The sequence below is a fragment of the Conger conger genome, chromosome 11 (assembly GCF_963514075.1).
Source record: "Conger conger chromosome 11, fConCon1.1, whole genome shotgun sequence".
Taxonomy (NCBI): domain Eukaryota; kingdom Metazoa; phylum Chordata; class Actinopteri; order Anguilliformes; family Congridae; genus Conger; species Conger conger.
In genome coordinates this window covers 37118249-37135091 of record NC_083770.1, presented here as the reverse complement: position 1 = coordinate 37135091, position 16843 = coordinate 37118249, and the positions used below count along the sequence as shown (strand labels likewise).

At 48.3% G+C, this 16843-nt stretch overlaps 1 protein-coding gene across 4 annotated transcripts in view; it reads left to right on the top strand.

Moving 5' to 3' along the window:
• Positions 1-16843, top strand: part of taok3a (TAO kinase 3a) — a 57184-nt gene that overhangs the window by 30041 nt on the left and 10300 nt on the right. For 3 of the 4 annotated variants that reach the window (XM_061259619.1, XM_061259620.1, XM_061259621.1), the window contains exons 9-14: positions 161-252; positions 1468-1561; positions 3473-3554; positions 6269-6436; positions 9147-9338; positions 13212-13346. In XM_061259619.1, coding sequence (XP_061115603.1) covers positions 161-252; positions 1468-1561; positions 3473-3554; positions 6269-6436; positions 9147-9338; positions 13212-13346 — 763 coding nt within the window. Of the gene's footprint in view, positions 1-160; positions 253-1467; positions 1562-3472; positions 3555-6268; positions 6437-9146; positions 9339-13211; positions 13347-15422; positions 16519-16843 lie in introns of those variants that run through there. The other variant, XM_061259622.1, reaches the window with a different exon arrangement.

Below are 16843 nucleotides of genomic sequence, written 5' to 3'. Positions count from 1 at the left end.
GAAAATAAATTAATAAAAATAAGAAAACCAACGTGATTAAAAGTGTTTGCTCAAAGTCTTAATATTTTTAATCAGTAAAAATATTCAAATATTAACACTCAAAATCTAAAAAATAAAATAAAAAAAAGAGTCATATTTAACATGTGTTCTCCTTTGGCAGGATGGCCCCGGAGGTGATTCTCGCTATGGATGAGGGCCAGTACGAGGGGAAAGTAGATATCTGGTCGCTTGGGATCACCTGTATTGAGCTTGGTGAGCAGAGTAAACCCTTCTTTCAGACATGTATAATCACACCCAGATAGAGCTTCATTGTGCAGATTACATGGGTCACTACTATGTGCTTCCTTAGTCTGGATCTACAATCGCTGGAGATAAGCGCCATTTGTTTTAGGGCAGTGCTTCCTAAAACTCCCTTTGGAGACCCTCAGCTGGATCCAGGTGTTCCATGTGTTCCTTCTCAAGCACTATTGATGCAGCTAATTGAGGGCTTGACTAGTTCATATTCGGTGTGCTTGCGGTGGAACCCATCAAATACCTGGATCTGGCTCCCGAGGTTTGGGAACCACTGCCAAAGGCTGATTCGCTTGTTAAGCTGTGACATCACTTAAAGCAGCAGTGCTCACTCCAGGTCCTGTGGGCCAAAGTGTCTGCAGGTATTTCCTCCCACCGTGCACCACACCACCTGATTCCGCTCATTATTTACCTCCGTGGTTTAGGAAGTAAGCTGATTAGTGAAATCTGGTGGTGTAGTGCGTGGTTAGAGCAAACACCTGCAGACACTGTGTCCTCCAGGACCTGGAGGTCAGTAGCACTGCTTTAAAGGGACAGGCATGGGTGCTGTCCTGAAGCAGGGGTGTCCAGTCATCTCCGAAAAGGGCCGGTGTGGGTGCCGGCTTTTGTTTTAACTCAGCGCTAGGACACCTGATTCTACTTACCTAGTTCTTGAATGAAGACCATGATTAGTTGATTAGCTGAATCAGGTGTCTTAGCACTGGGCTAAAAGGAAAACCTGTACCCACACCGGCCCTCTACGGATAGGATTGTCCCCCCCTTCCTTTATTCTAACCGGACACTAAAAAGGCGGGGGGGAGGTTTCTGTGTCTACCCCCAGCAGACCGTCTGCAACTCTGCCCTGTAATTCAAGTCCCTAAGTTCACACCCGTGTATGTACAGTAGGGCTTTTGGTACTGTACGGTCAACCGTACCAATCTTGGTTTTTAACCGCTAGGCTAAAATGTAATTCGCTCCTCTTTGGTGGCCCTTAAGTATGTTAACACAGGTAGCGTTAGCGAGACACGGTAATAGCCGGTTGTCCGTCTGGATTACAGGGTGGATATCAGATGGTTGGGGGGGGGGGGGGGGGTGGATGAAGGTTTGGTGGCAGTAATACGGGGTTGTGTTAGCGATGACACGGCGGATTAGCGGAGCTCTTTCACTGAGGTACACGTGTTCTCTCTGTCCCTGAAGCGGAGCGCAAGCCCCCCCTGTTCAACATGAACGCAATGAGTGCCTTATACCACATCGCCCAGAACGACTCCCCCACCCTCCAGACCAACGAGTGGTAAGTAGCCTGGGAATGTCATGCGGAATTACGATGGGAGCCGTCTCTCCGTAGCCTCTGGGACACAAAAGCAAACACGGCGGGCGACAAACGTGATGAGAGAGGAAGCTCGAAGCGATCTGTGCTCCTCGCGTGACAGTACAGTGGAGAGGTTTCAATACATACAGTGGAGAGGTTCACAGATGCACTCAGTGAGCACTTTATTAGGTACTTATTTTTTAGACTTATTGCTGCTGTAGCCTATACACTTAAGAGGTTTGACGCACTGTGTGTTCAGAGATGCTCTTCTGCATACCACAGTTGAAATGTGTGGTTATTTGTGTTACTGTCGCCTTCCTGTCAGCTTTGACCAGTCTGGCCCTTCTCCTCTGACCTCTCTCGTTAACAAGGCCGCAAAACTTCTGCTCACTGGATGTTTTTTGTTTTTCACACCGTTCTCGGCGAACTCTAGAGACTGTTGTTCGTGACAATCAAAGGAGATGAGCCGTTTCGAAGATACTCAAACCACCCTGTCTGACACCAACAATTATTCCACGGTCAAAGTCACTTCAAACACATTTCTTCCCCATTCTGACATTTGGTCTGAAAAAAGAACCTCTTGACCAGGTCTGCATGCTGTTATGCATGTAGTTGCTGCCACATGCCACATGACTGATTAAATATTTGCATTAACAAGCTGGTGTACAGGTCTACCTAATAAAGTGATCAATCGATTTAAACTACATATACCTCATGAACTGAGGATACTTCTTGGCAATTAGTCCTTAATGAACTGTGGTGGAGCATTTTTGCACGCTAACAGAATGCATAGTGTTTTAAAGTGCTCTCCAGACAGATATAATGTCCCCCAAATGCACACCCACACATCCCACCCACACAAACACATGCCACACACACACATTATTGCAACCCCATGTTCAGAACTGAGCAAGAAAGAGAACAGGTAATCAAAATGTTCAACAGGAAACGTTCTGTACTTTCTGTGGGCTGTGAGGTGTGTGTCTTATTTGGTTAACAAAATTTAGTTCTCTGAGGAAAAATGCATACAAGTATGATTAACATGTACTTCCATGTCCCCAATAGTTTATTAGAGTTTTCTTATCATTTTCACCTGGGGCTATATCCCAGAGAGCAGCTCAGCTGCCCCGCAACATTTATAGGTCAGTGCCTTTTCGTTTCCATGGCGATCCCAAGAGGCTTCACATATGTTAATCCAGAGAAACGAGACATGAGAGGTGAATCCAGGTCTGAGAGCCACTCGAACAGGCCTCGCTGCCGAGCCCAGGGAAGCTCTGGGCCTTTCACCCTCAGTCAGAGGCACACAAACATCCACAGAGCGCTCCACATCAGACACTTCCTAATGGAGATTGGAAAATGTCATCTGTGATATCATTCAGGCCATCCTAGGGTTTTTTCATTTTCTAATGTGTCTATCAATTCAACTGAACTCATGAAATAATGTCAGTGTTCTATTTATGTATAGATGTGCTTGTAATTTGCAGATAGAAGTAGGTTGGTTTTTTTACCGAGTAATAGGCACTGTTTGGTCTGTGAAATGACATGTTGTACACCTTCCACGTAGAAAGGTTGTTTAAGTTTAGCTACACTCAACGCTAAGTTTGTTTTTATTTCACAGTTTGAAACGTGACCATGTTAGATTGCCAGAATGTGTGTGTATGTGTCTGTCTATCTGTCTGTGTGTCAGTGTGTGCAATTGTGTTGTGTGTGCATGTGTGTGTGTGTGTGTGTGCGCACTCTAGTTCTGTTCCGGTTGAGTGTGTGTGTGTTCTGTAAGTCTGTCCTGGTTGAGTGTGTGTTCTGTAGGTCTGTCCTGGTTGAGTGTGTGTTCTGTAGGTCTGTCCTGGTTGAGTGTGTGTTCTGTAGCTCACAGTTGGGTCACCCTGCCTGCAGGTCGGACCCGTTCCGGAGCTTCGTTGACTACTGCCTGCTGAAGATTCCCCAGGACAGACCCTCCTCAGCTGAGCTCCTGAGGGTGAGTGAGCGAGCTCCTGCTTTCTCCACCAATCAGAGCTCTGTTTGAGCTCCTGCTTTCTCCACCAATCAGAGCTCTATTTGAGCTCCACCTTCTCTCCACAAATCAGAGCTCTGTTTGAGCTCCTGCTTTTGCCACCAATCAGAGCTCTGTTTGAGCTTCACCTTCTCTCCACAAATCAGAGCTCTGTTTGAGCTTCTCTTTCTCTCCACCAATCAGAGCTCTGTTTGAGCTTCCACTTCTCTCCTCCAATCAGAGCTTTGTTTGCTCTCTCTGTTCTCTCCACCAATGTGAGCCTTGTTTGAGCTCTCGGGTCTTAAGTCCAGCTCGTGTTTGTTCGAGCGCTTCATCTCTCAGAAGTGGGACTGCAGGTTACACTCCGTTTGTACGTCCACCATGGGAGTGCTCCTCTCTGTCAGTGTGACACACATAGCCTGGTGTGTGTGTGCGTGAGTGTATGTAATGTGTGTGTGTGTTCATGCGTGAGTGTATGTAGTGTGTGTGAGCGTGAGTGTATGTAATGTGTCTGTATAAATGCACATGCATGTGTGTGCGGGGGTTCATGCTCGTGAATGCGTATGTGCATATTTGCATGTAGCTCTTTGAGATGACTCTGTAGATTACAGGCTGGTGTGTAGGTGTACCCCAGAGGCATTGCAAGCTGAATGTGTGTGTGACATCATAGCCTGGAAGGTGTGAGAGAGTGAGTGTGTGTGTGTGTGTGTATGTGTATGTGTGCGCGGGCATACAGTGTGTGTGTGTGAACAGCGTGTGGCATCATAGCCTGGAAGGTGTGAGAGAGTGCGTGTGTGTGTGCGCACGCGTGAGTGTGTGTGCGTACAGTGTGTGTACAGTGCCTCTATGATGAGTTGATCTTTTTGTTTGCCTGGCTGACAGGTAATCCTAATCTGGGATAAGAGTTTTATGCTCGGGTTAGTCACGCTCTCTTGGGCAAGAGTGTAGGTTTCTCACCTGACCCGAGATCAGAAGCAGAGGGGGCTCATCCGGGGGGGACCGGGGGTGTCCTGACCCCAGCCTGACCAGCGCCTACCCCCCCTGCTCATTTAATACCCTCCCCCTGCCTCCTCAAGCTCTTTAGGAGGAAATCAGGTCACTAATCTGGATTTTGCATCCAGAGCTTTCTCTCCAGGTTCCACTTACACTCTGAATGAATTCCCCCTCCCCGTACGTGCAGAAAGAGTCCAGCTCAGGTGATTCTCAGGCCTGAAACCGTGCCCAGGGATGGGAGGAGCAGCATGGAGCAGGAGGAAGGCTGGATTTGGGATGGAGGGATGGGCGGTAGCAGAAGGAGGGGAGGGGAGGGGGGAGGGGCAGGCAGTTGGCTGCAAGCTCTCGTAATTTTCTCTTTTTAGAGGGATTATCCCAAAGATTAGTTTTCTCCCAGCCCGGTCAATCACGCTCTGCCCATTTAAAGCGGAGGTGCTTATCTGCGCTGGAGTGGGACCACCCCCATGCCTCATCGATATGCTGGATTTACAGTGAATGAACAAATATCATCGTCATTTTACGCTCCCCAATGTTCCCGACCATTTCCTTTCAATCGGACACGCGTTACATTCATTTCAATGGGATTTCAGCGAACGGCCGGTTTTCCCTCTCTCGCTCATTTCATCCTCAATTTCCAAAGTATCCCCAAAAGCTGCTCTGGAGCGCGTACAAAGCACAGGCGCCATCTAGTGGAAGACCGAGACACGAGTTCAGAACAAATAGGGTCATGCTGGGAGATGTCTAGACCAGGGCTGTCAGACTCCAGTCCTGCAGGGTGTTGGTGTGTTTCAGCACGAGTGATTAATTTTACTCATTTACTGGCCAAAGAGCCCACACACATTGTTCTCAAGCCATTAATTGGTTGCTGATTGAATAGACAACCACAAATACCAGCAGCCACTGCGGTCGTGACTGGGACTGGATTTTGACACCGCTGTTCTAAACTGCAGAGTAATCCATGCACCAAAGAACATGTAATTCTTGATCAGTTTTATAGCTTGGGTCTATGAAAAGAAAATGTAGGTTTGACTGTGGTCTGACCATTGTATTCAGCTTTGGCTGAATTGACATTTTGTTTTGCTACGATAACCTGCACTACATTAGCCAGAGTTCCTAGTTGTTTATATATCATGTATGTTGACTGTAGCTGAAGTATTTTCAGACCTAAACTCCCAGTTTCAGGCTCTCCGTCCTTCAGGGGAACAGTTGTCCTGACTGACTGCCCTGCAGGTTCTCCAGCTGTCCTCTGCATGACAAACGCACGTCTCAGACTGAGGAGGCACGGTGGAATTTCCTCAATTAAGCCAGTCGCTAAGACAATTAAGTCCCTAATTGCTCCGATGGACTGGGCACCTGCTGTCCAGGCACCCAGCTGGACTGAGAAAAGAAAAGTTATAGATTTGTAAATCATCCAAAACTGTCAATTAATGCGAGAGCAATGATCGGGCCGTGAAGCCCCATCCTTAGGTAGTCTTTATCACTAAAACGAACATGTGAAATGGATGGTAGAAAGGTTTTCTGAATATTTGTATTTCTTTTATTTATCATAATTATTTGGTTATTTGCGGAGGGAAATAAAGAACAGATGGGAGAAGGTGTGGGAGAAGAGGGGAGTGGGACTCAGGGTTGAGGAGGAGGAGGGAGTAGGGGTGGTTGATGTAGTGGTTTGGTTGTCTGACTGACTGTCTGTCTCCCCCGCCCCTCAGCATGAGTTTGTCCGGAGAGAGCGCCCCACCAGGGTCCTCATCGAGCTCATCCAGAGGACCAAGGATGCAGTGCGAGAGCTGGACAACCTGCAGTACCGCAAGATGAAGAAGATCCTGTACCAGGAGAAGCACAACGGACCAATGGGAGAGTCCCAGGAGGAGGAGGAGGTGAGCGAGGCCGGCCCCCCATAGGCTCTTTAAAATCCCTGCAGCTTCCAATCGCATCTCACCTTTATGTTTCTGGGTTTTCAACTATCCAGTAATAAAGTTGGGTTTATTAAGATCTGAGGAAAAGGAAACCATGACATGGATCTCCACCGCTGGCCACATCCCTCCTTACCTGTGTCTGAGTCTCAATCCGACCAAACTGCGTCCTGTCCAGTCTGTGACAAGGGACTGAAGAGGGCTGGTGGCTCTGAGCTTTCCCAACAAGTGAAGTTTTCAACAATGATGGTTATGTCTCAGAAATGCCATTGGCTCCTTTGATTTAAACGGTAAAATTTGTGCTAGAACCTTTGCGTGTTGGACAAAAATCACAGATTGTCCTGTTCAAATACACTTCTGATTGTTCACACAGCTGTGACCTGTGTTAATAGTTCTGGTCCCACAAACGATTGTGGTTTCATGTGAATGACCTTTAAACGAATCTAGTCATTCTTTGTCTTTTGGCTTTTTGTGGGTTCACTCTATAGAGGAACCTCACAACAAAAGCCAAACCAAACCACCTTTTCCTAAATGATTTGTCAGATATATACAGTAATGTGCAGAAGTCTTAGGCACCCTAGACTTTATTATATATATATATATTTTTTTGTGTGTGTTGATATAAAAGAACACATTTGAGATTTCCAAATATTAATTTTCCAAAAGATTTTGTCTTTAATTGAAAAAAAGTAACATCTTACTGTAAGCAATTGACTACTTTTTACATAAAAACTCAAGGCTGTCTGAGATCAATAGCAAGGAGTCAACCAAAGTCTGCAGAAGAACTATGGCGAGTTCTCCAACATGCTTGGAACAACCTCCCTGCTTATAGAACTGCAGGACAGCGTTAGCTATCTCAGAGAAGTGATGCAGTTTTACTGGCGAAGGGTGGTCATAAAAAATATATATTGATTTGATTCTGTTTTTAACTATCCTGCCATTACTAAAATGTCATGTAAAATGTGTAGTAGGTTTATTTAGGACCTTCCATTGAATTATTTTTTAAAGAATAATAAACATCTGTACAGAATGTTATACAGGTGCCTAAGACTTTTGCACAGTACTGTATTTTAATAAATAATCATTGTCTTTTTGTTAAAAAACAACAACGATCCATAAGAATCTCACACGCAAAGCAAGAAGAAACCCACCTTTTCCTAAAATAACTCAATATTGCCTACTGCTTTTCATTGAAGCTGTATCCTGGATCCTGTGTGTTTTCGTGTGACGATTCAGGTCTCTGGTGTAAGATCTTGAAATGACCAGCTACCAGCTGTTTCAAAACATAGCAAGAGCTAGTCAAACCATGTTGAGCATGGGGCTGGTCTGAACTGGTCAATAAGCTGTTTCAAAAAGCAGTTTTTTTTCAGCAGGTGTGTGATGCTTGTTCGAAGAAGGGGATGGTGCCTGTGACCTAGTGAGACTGTAAACTACCACCACACTGCCCAATTTCCAATGAGAGAAATGGGGCTTGTTTCTGTTGGTGCATTTGAAGTAAATCCATATGGGATAAGACAATACCAGTATCTGTGCTTTGGGTTGTTGAATTCATCCAACAATGTAGCCGTGGCATGAAAGAAAGATGCGCTGGCAGAGCTGGACTGCGGCTGTGCATGTGTGTGTGCCTGTGCGCGCGTGTGTGCATGTGTATGCCCGTGCGTGTGCATGCGTGCGAGCGTGCACACATTTGTGTGCATGTGCATGCATGCATGTGGGTGCGTGCACACGTTTGTGTGTGTATGCGTGTGTGTGTGTGTGTGTGCGTGTAGACGCTGTGTTTGTGACACGCTGATGTGTGATGATCGTAGAGGCCCCCAGCGCAGCACGTGTATGTGTGAAATCTGTTTGAAGCACACGTCAGGTTGACTGAAGTATAGAGGTGTGATGTTGTCAGATGGCACGCGTGAATTAAGGGGTTCTGGTGGTGTGTGTTTCTTCTGGGTAGCGTATCGCTGTGTACGGCACACTAATGTGAAAGCAGGTCATCACCTGAACCATCACACTTTGCTTGTTTTTCGTTTCACATCCAAATCACGTACAGAATGGTCTGTTCTTTTTTATATGCATCTTTAGCAATAAAAAACCTCCCCAGGGCATATAAATGCTTTTACTTATATACATATTTTTTTACTTTTAAATTGAGGTGCGTATTAGGGTGTATTCAATCCATTCAACTGTGTTGTATGTTACCAGTGGAATACACACATCACTCTCAGAAATAACTGCATGAAAAGTGCCTAAAAAGGTCCAAATGCTTTCCCTCCAGGACAGCTAGTACGCATTGCTCTGGCAGTAACCGCGCTGTTCTGTCTCTGGCAGTAACCGCGCTGTTCTGTCTCTGGCAGTAACCGCGCTGTTCTGTCTCTGGCAGTAACAGCGCTGTTCTGTCTCTGGCAGTAACAGCGCTGTTCTGTCTCTGGCAGTAACAGCGCTGTTCTGTCTCTGGCAGTAACCGCGCTGTTCTGTCTCTGGCAGTAACCGCGCTGTTCTGTCTCTGGCAGTAACAGCGCTGTTCTGTCTCTGGCAGTAACAGCACTGTTCTGTCTCTGGCAGTAACCGCGCTGTTCTGTCTCTGGCAGTAACTGCGCTGTTCTTGCTCTCTCTCTGGCCCTGCAGGACAGCGAGTACGCATTACTCTGGCAGTAACAGCGCTGTTCTCTCTCTGGCCCTGCAGGACAGCGAGCCCGCCAGCTGTAAGATGAACAGCCTGGGCAGTAACCAGTCCATCCCCAGCACGTCCGTGAGCACGGGCAGCCAGAGCAGCAGTGTCAACAGCATGCAGGAGGTGCTGGACGAGAGCAGCTCCGACATGACCATGATGCACCAGTACGACAGCACGCTCGAGTCCTCCGCCGTGCCCAAAAAGGTGCGCCCCCGCTTCTCCCAGCCTCCTTCGGGAGCCCCTCGTCTAAACCCCCCATTCCCAAGGACCCGTCTGTCTAACCTCCCCACCCCCCGACCCCCGTTTCCATTCACAGGGCTCTTATCAGAGAGCTTAGAAAGATGGCAATCTGAAGTATCAGCTCCTATTCCGCTTTAGCCTGGCCGTACGAGAGGCCGCGACATGTCATGTTACACAAGTCTACTGTTCCTCTCTGAGAAAAGCGTGACCTCAAAGCCAAAACGTTCTATTTCAAGACACTGCGCGTGTGCAATGTTGAACAACTGCAAGATAAATTGTTTTTTTGCACAGAGCAATTTAGCCTCTGAATTGGAACTCTCTATTGTTGCTCTCTGGCTATATTTTATGAAAAAGTTTACAGGAACTCACAAGGTCAAAGTTCACTGAGAGCAATGGTCTCTATGAAGCTGACTAGTCTACTCAAATAGTTGAAAGCAGTGGTACCCAATCATGCTCCATAGAGGCCCAAGAGTATGCTGGTTTTCATTCCAACCAATCACTGCAGATGCTGATTTCTCCAATTGGTTCCCTCAAGTCTGCTTGAAGGTGTGATACTTTGTGAACTCACAGGTGATTGGTTGGAATGAAAAACTCTCAGCCCTCCGTGGTACATGATTGGGCACCGCTGGTTTAACTTGGTCCACAGTAGTTACTGGTTTTTATAATTACAATTCTACATATGTAGCAGAGTGGAGCCTAAAGGTGATAGTATTCTTATACTTTTAGTATATATTTTTTGGAAAAGAACGCAAGTCAAATTCAAATAAAAATCAATAAATGTTTATTTTAAAATGAATCCCTGCGATGATGCTTAGTTGGCTGGATAGAGATGCATCAAAACAGGTTGTATACATATTTATTATATCCGACTCAATGCTTTCTGCTGGATTCATTGTGTCATAGTAGAAAGGCGTGTGTCTTTGTGAGCGCTGTTACAGTGCTTCCCACTCAGCCCTGAATCAAACGTTCCTCAGCTTCAGTCCCGTCAAGACGTCGCCTGCCAGGGAAACCCAGAGCGCTGGATTTGAGGGGGAAAAGATCGACATCACAGAGCGTTTTTGAAACGGTGCCGTCGTCACCTTCGTCAGGAAGCCTGAAGATCAAGTCTGTGTTCTCAGCAATTACGCCTTGAATGATCCACGTTTCCTCAGATTGACGGTTAACGCTGTCTTCCCCTCAGGCGATGCCTGGCGTGCTCCTAGGCGTCTTAGTCGTTCGTGACGCTCTGCCGTATAATGGTGGCCTTTAGTGAGTCGCTTCTCACAGAATGTCAGGTGACATGTGTGGGCTGTCATACAGGAAGTGAGACGTATCACAGCTGTCAGACAGATTCTCTAAATTTCTTTTCTGTACAGACCTGTCGTGTTGGAAGTGCATCTCAGCAGTCGGCATGACGTTGCGTAATCACGTTTAAAGTTCTTTTTTCAGAAGTCTTCTAGATGTTTCTGAAGTTGTAGTCCTGTGGTTTGGCAAAACGAAGGTATCTATATTCTAACAGGGTGGAGTGACCACAAGGGATGTGACGTTGCATCTTTTGAAATGAATTTGCTTTACTTACTCAGTCGCTGAACACTTTTTTGATTTTGTCATTTAAACCTGACAAAATAAAAAAATAATAATTAAAATTTCATTATCATAGATTTATAAACAGGAAAATGGTGTCCCTTTCAGAAAAACAACAGTAAAATAACATTAAATGGAATCGAGGTAGTGAAATGTCTTGCCTATGGGAGCAGATGCAGATGCAGGAGCTGAAATGTAATTTTCTGCAGATTTTCATGCAGGATTCCAGATGGAAGGACTGAGGAGAGATTCCAAATATTTATTTCCCAGAAGAGGCTCTACAGTTTTCACTCTTTTATTGTCAACAGTATTTTATTATTTTTTATATTAAAATGTTATGTCTATATTTCACCAGCTGAACTAAGAACAGCATCCAACATGCTACGGGTGGATTCTGAAATATCAAAATATATATATTTTTTATACTATACGATGCAAAAGTCCTAGGAACCACAGATTTTTTCAATATAAATTTGGTGTTCAATATTTTTATTTGTATTGTAGGTTTTTGTTTTCTGCATAACTGTGTCAGTAGAAAGAGCAAATTTGAGATTTCTAAACATTCAATTTCGAAAAAAAGAAATATTTGCATTTCATTAAATAAAGTAATAGACCGCTTTTCAGATTAAAAACATGATCAGCACTGTTTGGGATTACCTGGAGAGCCAGAAGCAAGCAAGACAACCAAACTGTGGCAAGTTCTCCTATATGTCTGGTACAGCTAATTTTCTTATAGAACTGCATGACCGTGTACCTAACTGATGCAGTTATAAAGGTTTTTAATTTTTAATTCGTTTAACTGTTCACTGCTCTTTACATATTTAGGATATTTAATTATTGTTCATTTAATAATTATTTTAAGTATCTTTGCTGTACATAATTTTTAGGATCTGCCGAAGACTTTTGCACCGTACTGCATATATTTTTGAATCTCCCAAATATTCCGGCCAAACATGTAAAAAAGAAAGGTTTTGGAGGAATATAGGTATGGTGTAGATGTATTTGTTTATAGTGCAGTTAAAACATCTGTTCCCCTTGTTTCATCTATGGGCATGTTTTGCGCCTCCATGAATTGCATAATGGGTTATAATATCTAACTGTGTGTAGAATAAGGTTAGTAAACCTAGGAAAAAAGGTGAAATTGTCATTTTTTTAAAAATCTATATCTTCTGACCAGCCCTCCCAGTTACTGACTGTACACCCACTTTATTATGAAATGTGTTTGGTGGCCACCGTGTTTTCCCTCATATATTACTGGGAAAGAAGGTCACGTTTTCCTGGGAACTGTGTCTTTAAAGGGGAGTCAGTGAGTGAGTGAATGAGTGGGGGCAGGAATAGAAAGTGCTAGAAACTAAGCTCTCTACGAGCTGAACGCACAGCCCCTGTGTGGTGGGTAAATGATTAGAGAGATTTAAAGGAATGATCTCATTATTTCTGTGAAAGGGGGGAGGGGGGGGTCCCACATTTTGACAGACAATACGACCCTCAGCTGGAGCAGGAGAGACTGGGGGGGTGGTGGGGGGGCGGGGGGTGTCTTTGTCTCCGTCTGTTTCCATAGTGAGCTGGGGGTCGGGGGGGAGCAATTGATGATACACCCACCTCCCCAGTTTTTTTTTTTTTTTTTTTTTTCTGATAATTTGTGTTACATAACCCCCTCCCTTCCACACTACACACAAACACATATATAAGCAAACACACACATACATACACACATACATATATATATATGTATATGTACACCATTTAAGCAGACACACACATATATGCACACACACACACACACACACACACATATACTCATGCAAACACACACAGGGAAACACACACACCCATGCAAAAACATGTACACATGAACACATGTGCAGACACGCATATATATGCAAACACACACACACACGCAAACACACATGCACACTCTCTCACACACGCACACACACACACACACACACACACACACACACACACACCCACTTCCATCCGCGGCTCTCGCACTGTGTGAAAGGGAATCGGCCGTAGACTCCGGCAGCGTCCGTCTCCGGATCAGCTGACTGCCGTCTCTCTCTCTCCTTCGTTCCCTGGCTCGCTCGCTCGTTCGCCCCGTTGGCTTCCAGCGGGGCGCGGCGGCGGGGAACAGCGGCCCGGAGAGAGGATGCGTGTGCGCCCGAGCCGGAGCGCCCCGGCGCTAGCGCTGGTGCTAGCGTTAGCGGCGGCCCAGCGAGGCGCCGCTCCAGCAGCAGCTCACCCGGACCCTCTCTCCTCCTCCTCCTCCCCCAGGATCATGCCTTCATAAGGGATGAGGCGGCTCACCGGGACCCCAGGCCCGAGCCGCGGCCTGCTTCCTCCGACAAGAGCCAGGCGCACAACTACAAGAACCGAGAGCGATTCGCCACCATCAAATCAGCGTCTTTGGTGAGCACCTCCCCCTTTCTCCTCCTCCTGTCCTCTCCTCTCCTTTCCTCTCCTCTCCTCTCCTCATTCTCGTTTTCCTTTCTCTTCTCTTCCCTTCCTTCTTCCTCCTTCCCTCTGCTCTCGTCTCCTCCCTCCCCTTTGCCTTTTTCCTCTCCGTTTATTCTCTCCTCTCTTCCCCCTCCCCTCCCTCCCTAGCCCTCCTTTTACAGAAGGAGCTGGGGCTAGCTTTCTCCCCCACCCCCCTCCCCCTCCCCTCTCTGTCTGTTGTCATAGTGACCACATCCCGTTAAGAAGCAGCTGCTTCTTTCTCCCCCTCGTACCGCCATCGCTGCTGCTTGTTGTAAACGGGTCTTATCTACGGGCTGCTGCAGTCTAATTGCCCTGTTTATTTGTAGACTATGCATTATTTCCTGCGTTTCTGGCAGCGTATCGCCTAGATATGCTGTAGATCCAGGACTGAGATCCTGCTCTTAAACTCACAACCCCCTCCCCCCTCCCCCTCCCCTGTTTTTCAGTGGTTGTGATTTGGGTTTGTGTGAGGTGTGCTCGTGCATATGTCTGCCTGTGAGGGGTGTAGGTGGGGTGGGGGGGGGGGCGGGGGATACAATTTTATTCCGGGGAACATTCGCAGTGCTTCCAAAGCACTGCCCACTTGTATCGTATGTTAATTTATACATAAAGCGCGGAGATATTTAACCGTGTCGACGCCGGCTCGTTGGTTTCCCACCCATGTCGCGCAGTCCTCCCGCTACCTTACGACGGGCGGAAAGCGTACGGCTTTACGCAATCCGGGAAGCGGCTGGACATCGCTCCCACGTTACGGAAACGTCCACTCCGCGCCTCCAGAGAAGATTCTCGCTGGCGCTCGAAGAGGGAGAGAGAGAGAGAGAGAGTGTGCGGGAGAGCGAGCGACGCGTTTTTGTGTGCCAGCGAAACGCGCGGAATCGGCGGTGATGTCACCTCTCGGAGCGGAATGCTAATGATTCCGTACGGACCCTTTCTCCGTGGGCCAGATTCGAGCAGAGAGAGAGGGAGGGGGGCAGGAGGAGGAGGGGGGAAGCAGCGGGAGGAAGAAGAGTGAGAGAGCGAGCAAGCAAGAGCGCGAGCAGGGGAGAGAGAGAGAGAGAGGGAGCGAGGGAGAGGGGGAGATGTGCTCGATCCGGTTGCCGCGGATGAAGCACTAAGGCGCGCGGAGTCGGGGGGGAAAAAGAGGGGGCCTTTTGCACGATCGCTCTGGTTCTCTCGCCAGGAAGTGACACGCGTACAGAGAGAGAGAGAGAGAGAGAGAGAGAGGGGGGCATGGGCAGCGTAGTTCACGCAGGGGCTGCTATCAGGGCAACCATGACTGCCACAGAACAGTCTTTTCATTAGATAACCAAAAGGGGGATTTATTTATTTCATTATTCTGTCTTTTTTTCCTGTGTCTCTGGCCTTGCGGTGCTCGTGCCGGCTCGGGCACAGCCATGGCAGGGTTACCGGTGATCGCGCGGTATGTTCTCTGCGTCTCGTCTCCCGCGGTAACGCTGCTCTGCCAGGCCCAGCGAAGTTCCACCGCCGGTCTGCCGAGCTCTGGTGCTTTCTGATATTACATCATAGAGAAAGGAGGAGGTTTCAGGCGGGGAGAAGGAGCCGGTGTGTGCGTGTGGGTGGGGGGGAGGACGGTACGTTACTTCCTGCCGAGCGAGGGGACGTGACGTGAGGCTCAGCGACGCGGCGGGTGGGGGCAGGATTAGGCCGCGGGAGAAGCCGCCGGGGCAGGGTGCCGGCCGTTCCACTGTCCTCTCTGGCCCCCAGCCCGGTGGGCACGCGTTCAAACGGACCCCCCTGCTCCAGAGGCCCCTCCTCTGTGACGGCTCGCCGGGGACCGTCGCCCTCAGCAACGCAGGCTTAGCCACCTCCCCGGCGCGGGTGGGCGAGGGGAGGGGGCGGAGCCTGAGGACCGAACCGAGTCGGGCGGGGCGCGCCCATGCCAACGGGCGGAGCTTCCGCCACCCTCCCGGGACTGACGGGGGTTCTGGGCGGGGCTACGCTTTCGAGGATTACCGAGGAAAGGCCTTCACACCCCAGGAGGGGTTTCTGACGACTAGAGTTTGCCCCCGAGAGACTTCGGGGAGGGGTTAATGACCCTGTGTCCAGCCATGGGGGGGCTCTGCCACGCCTGTGCCCTCTTTCTTCGGTGTCGGGGGCAACTGGCCTCCGACGGGACCTAGATTCCCACCGCTGGCCTCCTAGCTCCATCCCCTGGCCTTTCGCAGTGGGTCAGGCCGAAGCTACATTTATCCAGCCCTAATTTCTGTCCAAACCATGGAGGGATAGACTCTAGACTCGTTCCTCTCGCTTCAAGCGACGGCCTCTGAAAAACCATGGTGTCGTTCTCCGCGGCTTTTAAAACGCCAAACCCGCAACTGGTTCCGTGATACTTAATTATTGGTGACCACAGTAGGTTTGGAAGATGACCGGAGTGTATCATTAAAGCTAGTGTCATTGCCTCCCATTAAGTGTGGGGTAACCGATTGGTGGAAATCCAGGGTTCTTTTTTTTCTCCGGGACTCGGAACATGCTGTGAGAGGATCCGGTGGAATACGTGCTCCGAGAATGAGAACGGAAAGGCCACAGCGTACCGTGCCGACCTTCGCCTTTCTTTCTCCTCCTCCTCCCGTGTCTTGGTTAGCTTACCGTCGTCATTGTTTTCACGAGGATCACCTTTGACCTGGAAGTGCTTTCCTTTCTTTCTCACGGTTATTCCCGTCCATAATTTCCGCTTGAATTGAAACCACATGATGTGATTTAGGCCTGCCGCTTGCGACTGGCATTGGTGCAGTGGTTACAGTAGCTGCATTGATTCGGGGGGCGGCTTTCAGCAAATCTCTCTTTCTCAATGGGCGCCTCATGTGACCCGCCCCGCTAATGGTGCTTAGCCCAAAAGAAGTTTACGGTTTTTCCCATGGCTGTGGGGTCTCGTTTGGATCGGCTCCGCGCCGCGGCGGAGGTTTTGGCGGTTACGGCAGCAGCGGCGGTGTCCTGAGTCGGTTCTTCCCCTGCGTGACATGTGAAACCCGGCGCCTGGATGCTCGCTCGTCTGCTTAACGTTGCCATCATGCTTGGCCGAGCCTCCGGCGGGAGTTACGAGAAACTGAACGACTGCGGTGACCCGGACAATCCCTTCTTGCAGGTTGGTGCCGTTTGCCATTTTATTTGGCATGTGCAGTTTGTCTTCGCGTTTGCATTTTTTGTGGAGGTTGCAAAAAAGTTAAGAATCGGAGTGGCAACAGGCATTACCCAGGTGGTCACAGTAGTCATCGCACTTCTTTGCTGCATTTTCCTTTGGGCTGGTATGGCTGGGAATCAACCCAACCATACCAGCCCTGTGTCTACGTGTGTATGAGGGTGCACGTGTGAATGTGTGTGTGTGTGCCTGCCATGTGATGGGCGCCAAACGCTCGGCACCTCTAACTTTTGGGACCCCTCCCCACTCCTCCTCCAGCAGGCCCTGGCTT